The sequence below is a fragment of the Microtus oregoni genome, unplaced genomic scaffold (genome assembly GCF_018167655.1).
Source record: "Microtus oregoni isolate MIOR12 unplaced genomic scaffold, Mior012 000007F_ref0000211, whole genome shotgun sequence".
Classification (NCBI taxonomy): Eukaryota; Metazoa; Chordata; class Mammalia; order Rodentia; family Cricetidae; genus Microtus; species Microtus oregoni.
Genome location: NW_024543066.1, coordinates 55,887,270 through 55,893,152, shown reverse-complemented (window position 1 = coordinate 55,893,152; position 5,883 = coordinate 55,887,270). Strand labels below are relative to the sequence as shown.

General features: G+C 44.6%; 1 protein-coding gene across 1 annotated transcript; it reads left to right on the top strand.

Moving 5' to 3' along the window:
- The first annotated feature begins 1,328 nt into the window (after nt 1-1,328).
- Nucleotides 1,329-1,712, top strand: LOC121450348 (late cornified envelope protein 1C-like). Its single transcript, XM_041655167.1, has one exon. It carries the CDS (start codon nt 1,329-1,331, stop codon nt 1,710-1,712), a length of 384 nt encoding a protein of 127 aa, XP_041511101.1.
- Nucleotides 1,713-5,883: the final 4,171 nt, after the last annotated feature.

Here is a 5,883-nt window from a genome sequence, read left to right as displayed (position 1 = left end):
CAAAGAACCAGGAGAAAAGGAGGAAGCCAGAAGTACGACTGGTTCATGAGGCAAGTACTCTGTGGGAATGCCAGGTTTAAGGATCCAGGAATCCTCTTCCTCCCTTCATGCCTAAACCATGTCCTAAGATAGATGCAGCACACCTTGGCCCCACGGAAAAAGGGTGTTAGGATCATCTGGTCATCACCAGTCACATGACAATGTGGTGTCCCTAGGCAGATCCACCCCTGTTCACACAATCTCTGACAGGTTGAGGCAGAGCCCAGGATCAGAATAAAAGGGCTGAGGGACAGGGAACTTCCATCACTCACCTCCAGAGATAACCACAGATCCTGAGCTGCCTGTCAACTTGGTAAGCGTCCATGGGAGGCAAGAGCAGAGACTTTTCCAGAGAGGTGGCTGGACTGGAGTAGGACAGAAGGCTGGGAGGGGTCTCCACACCTAGAGGACATTGATAGATCATAAAACATAGTGAAGAGTGAGGGGTGAGGAAATGGGGACATGAATGCACGCACGCTCTGGAAGGCACTGGAATACTTGTGTCATTCTGACTCTGGAGAGGACCATGTACCTTCACTGTATAGGAACCCTTGGAAGGGGATGCTGAGTACAGAGACCTGAGCATCTGAACAGGCGGCATTGGCCTGTGAAGAAAATGCTTTCTCTAACTCCTGAAGAAGAGCTGGATCAGGAAAGGTCAACAGAGTCTCACTTAGGCTTGGAAAAGAAACAGAACCAGGGTTTTGGGATCTGTTCACACATTTCTCTGATCAAGAGGACACAGCCAGGATGACACTGACTTTGACACCCTTAACCTGTGGAGGTGGTGATTTGGAATACTTTGAACTCTGAACTCACATGGAGGTTTATAGTTTCATGGCTAATTTGAGTGGGCTTGCATATTTTTCTTTCATATTTTTTCCCGATCAGTAATCTAGAAGGTCTTAAAATGCTGACTTTATACTAAAATTGCCTTCAAGTAGTGATTACTCTTTGCTTTTCAATTACTTTTCTCTGAAATAATCCGTATACCGGCACTCGTGTGAGGACTAAGACCAGTACACATTTTCCATTGTCACTAGATAATCATTCAGAGCTTCTGGATACTGGGTGACAATGAGTATCTTATTGCACGGGTTTCTGTGGTTCTGAATTCATTATAAACATATTGTGACAGTGTGAGTACATTATAAAAGAAAGGACCATAAATGGTTGTTTTGAGGCTTATAGGGAAAATTCAGGTAGCCAGAATGTTTCAGGTGGCCACAGTGTCTGGTGTCTGACATGTTTGTGATTCTCTTGCAGCTCCTAAGCATCCACCAGCCAAGATGTCCTGCCAGCAGAGCCAGCGGCAGTGCCAGCCCCCTCCCAAGTGTCCTCCCAAGTGCCCTCCCAAGTGCCAGACCCCAAAGTGCCCCCCAAAGTGTCCTCCTAAGTGTCCCCCTAAGTGCCCTCCTGTCTCTTCCTGCTGCAGTCTGGGTTCTGGGGGCTGCTGTGGTTCCAGTTCCGGGGGCTGCTGTGGTTCAAGCTCTGGAGGCTGCTGCAGCTCTGGCGGTGGTGGCTGCTGCCTGAGCCACCACAGGCCCCGCAGATCTCTCCGTCGCAGACACCAGAGCTCTGGATGCTGTAGCAGCGGTGGCAGCAATGGCTGCTGTGGCACCAGCGGTGGTGGTAGCTGTGGCAGTAGCCAACAGTCTGGTGGTTGTTGCTAAGCTGGTGAGGAAAACTTCACCAAGTGTTGCAGGAGGAAGCCATGCTTAGCAGACTGGTCCAGGTCTGCTTCCCTCTCCTCTGGCTTCTCTCCTGTGCTTTGCTCTGAGATGCTGACATCTGTGAAAGGTTCTGCATTCCACTCACCAGATAACAATGCCCCTTTGCCGCTTTGTTACAAATAAAAAAGCCTTGGCGACCAGTCCTGACAAGACTCTTGTTCATTTCTCAGCATCGTCCTCATCCTGTCCCTTAGTCATCTTTTCTACTCTCAGAGAGTTGCCCTCTGACCTCTTTAATTACGTGTGTGTTTCCTATAACTTTGTAACAACTGTTCTACTGTATCTGTAAGAACTACAATGGTGTTTTTATTTGTAATTTGATATGAGGATTTAGAAATTGCAGTCACTTCTCACAATTTTAAAAGCTGGGGAAAACCCAGTGTCAATGGACTTGAAGGTCAGTTTTTACTGTTAGACACTTCTTGGAAGGATAACGATCAATACTCCGATTAATTGAGGACAAAGAGCACACCAGCCAGTCCCTTCTCTTCACAACTGTGCATTTCTTCCCTTATAACGAAGTTTTGATGCATACCTACGGAAATTAACATTGTTTCCATATCTTCATTTTGCTGCTGTAGCTGAGTTGTTGCAGTGTGGGAACTTCTGCCCAGCTGACCACCGCAATGGTCTCCCTCCTTCCCTTCTGCTGGTGGCTGCGTAAATCTTGACATTGAGGAGATCAGTGCTGATGAGTAGATGGTTTGGCAATCTTTGCCTGTGCCTGCCCCATCTTCTGTGATTTGTTTTCAGATCAAGCCAGTGCAGTTGCACTAAGACAATGGTTTCACTGAACTGTGGACACCCTCAGGTCTCTAACTCTGCCCCCTCCCCCGTCCTTAGCAGGAAACAGGCTTTGTTGTCATTTTCCCAGTGCCACTTCACACTCAAGCGGCACCCAGATGCCGTCTTTTGTCCTTCAGCCTTCTGTTTTAAGTTTACGTACGCATGTGTAATAACATTTAAAAATGTCCTAAAACATTTAAATCACAGTGTTATACATAATTTAAACACAATGAAATTCATTATATAAATGAAAAGTCCAATATCATTTAGAGTTATATGCCATAAAAGTAATAATGTACACATTGTGAATGTTGCGAGAACCTGTATTTGCTATTCGATCAATTTATAAAAGAGAATAGTACTCCTAAAACATGCAAAAGAAACTGCAGACGAACATAATTTCAATAAAATTAATTATATTTTATAGAAACCACCATTGAACTCATAGAAGATTTCAATTTAGAAAAGTTTAATGCATATTACACATTTGTATACATACACAGGTATATTAATCTAAACTCCATAAATGATAGAAAATGTCCAAGAGTTTTCCTTCCGTGTCTGATGTGTCTAACTTAATGTTGTGGCTGTGCTCATATAGTCAACTGTGAGTGACTTAACTTTTTATTAGGACTGAATACAATTCCATTGATTATGCACACCACATTTTCTTTGTCCACACTCATGGTCATCTAGGCTGGTTCTATATAGTGGCTGTTACTAATAATGCAGTGACACCCATCAGTCTGTAGGTGTCTCTGTTGGACACTGACTTTGAGGCTTTGGTTGTGTACCTAGAAGCAGTGTAGCTGGATACTAAGGGAATTTATTTCTTCTTAATATTGAGATTCCTTTTTCCCAAGATCCTCAACAGCACTAGAGACCATTGTTTCTCCTGATGGTGGCCATGATGACTTTTATGTGCTAGAATCAGTAGGTCTCATTTCCAATTCCCTGTTGTCTAACAATAGCAAATATTTTCTTCAAATTGATAGCCATTTCTCTTTTGAGTACTGGCTGATTATTTCATTTTTCCTTTTGTTAATTGCATTATTTTAGGGTAACTTTGCAATTCTTTTTGTCTTCTCTGTAGTAACACCCCAACAAGTATATTCTCTCATCCTGAGAGTTGTCTCATTACTGATTCTTACCTTTTCCGGAGTATTCACTCTTAAAGGTCATGGAAATCTTCACAATTCTCTGCAAACACCAGGGCCAGCAAAAGAAGCACCTTTGTGAAGCAGCAAGGAAATTTGACCATGTGTGGGTGTGGATTGGCCAGGAACTAGGTGCCCTTGCATGAGGCTACTTTGGGTAGGGGGGCAGATTAAAGGAGGTTCCTGATAAACAGAAATGTACTTTATCAGCCTTCCAAAGAATGTTGGACAGATTCCCAAAGAAATCTGGATTTGGTTTTGATCATCCAGTAAGAATTATTCTACCTTGTCAGAGCCCTAGTCAGGGCAATGTCATCAGAACTCCCATTTTCGGGGAGGGTACACTTTGGCCCTAAAAGACAGAGCCCCGTCCTTGTTCTAGGAACCATTTCCAAGCTTCAGGTACCAGCAAAAGAAGAATTGGTTTTGTCCTATGAATTTCAATGGATAGAAAACACACACTTATGTCAGGAGCCAATTTCCTCCTAAAATCATTGCAGGAACCATCACCCTGGGGAGTCTGCAGAGAACCCCACACCCTTAATTGTGTTAGGAATCATTCTATTGACAGAGCCTACCCCACACCCAAATTGGCTGTTAATGAGAGCTATCTGTTAGCGGAACCCACCCCACATTCCAAACTATCTAGGGATCTAGGTGTGTCAACTCGTGACTTCTTGGCCTACAGTGACCTGACCGAAGACAACCTCCTGCCTACGTGACCAACTCGGACCATGTGACCAACGTGAACCATGCGGCAAGAGCCCAGGCCCCTGCGCCCACCCCCCAACTCTTTACCCTATAAAAGTTGTACCCCGTCTCTAATAAACGGAGGCTTTGACAAACTTAGCATGGCCTTCTTCTTGTCTCCTAGCCCATGTCTTCCAGGTAGTGCCTCTCCGTGACCCTGGAATAACTGATTGCAGGGTGGGTTACAACCCCTAGACTGAGTAGCCCACCCCAAGGCAATTAACAGTGGCGCCCGAACCAGCGACTTGGAGCACGGTCAACTATCGGACGACAACGCGCAGTCCCGGGACAACAAGAAGAAAAAAGAAGATTCTGCGGCTGTAGAACTAGGACAGATCTGCAGGATAAAGTAGGCGCAGGTTCACCGTCGTCCAAAAAGATATGGGACTTTCAAAGGAAGAAAAATTCATACAGGAATTTAATCAATCACTCAGGGAGAGAGGAGTAAGAGTCAAAAACAGAGATTCATGTGTTTGCCTTATGTGTTTGCTTGCGGACTCAAAAGGGAATCCCTCGAGAAGCGAGAAGTTAGGGTACAATCCACACAGCTAAGCCTGCCAAGCAGGCTGGCCGCTAGGGCTAGAGAGCCTATGTCTTTAATCCCCTGCCATATGGAGCGAAAGCTGACAGGCAGGTTTGCTATACAGGAATCTAGATTCAAAAAGCTGCAGCTTCATTTAGGACAGTAAATATGCTTCTTTTACATTTTAAAAATCTTGCTTCTTGGTCAAAAATCTTTAGTTTGTAGGTGTATAAGTTTATATCTAAGGTAGATTAATTTCAGTACTGTGTTTCTGTAAAAAAAGTTTTAAAATCAAAGATTGTGATACATTCAGAGGATTTTTAGAGTTGTTTAGGCTATCCTGAGTTTTTATTTCTTTCCTATAAGGTTGGGGATTGTTCTTTTGAGTTCTATATTGTTCTTTTGAGTTCTGTGAAAAGTTTTGCTATAATTTTAATGAACATTTACATTAAAATCTGTATGTGAGTTCTGTGAGGAATGTTGCTATAATTTTTAATGGACATTTACACTGAATCTGTAAACTGCTTTCAGTGAAATTGTCATTTTTGCTGTGTTTCTTCTGCTTTCCCAAGAAAGTAGGGGATCTTTCAAGATTTAAAGTTCTTATACAGCTATGGCCTGCCTGCACCAAGCAGGGTAGGTGCTTTGTTTGCGACCTGCCCACCAGCACGGAGGCCTGATCTCTCGGCGCCAGGAGACCCAGCCTTGGGGTGAGTTTCTGACCCTGCGGCGCCAGCCCGGGAAGGGGAGTTCAGAGCTTCCTTGGCCCCCTATCCTTCTTGAGCTCTCGGCATGGCCCCCACTCCCTGCATACCTCCTCTTTCTTCCTAGCCCACCCAGCTCCCATCCAGAACCCTCCCCACCTCGGCCCCACTGTCCTCTTTCGGCAAATAAT

What these genes read in the sequence shown, in the direction of transcription:
- LOC121450348 (XM_041655167.1), top strand. Translation starts at nt 1,329, where the DNA reads ATGTCCTGCCAGCAGAGCCAGCGGCAGTGCCAGCCCCCTCCCAAGTGT.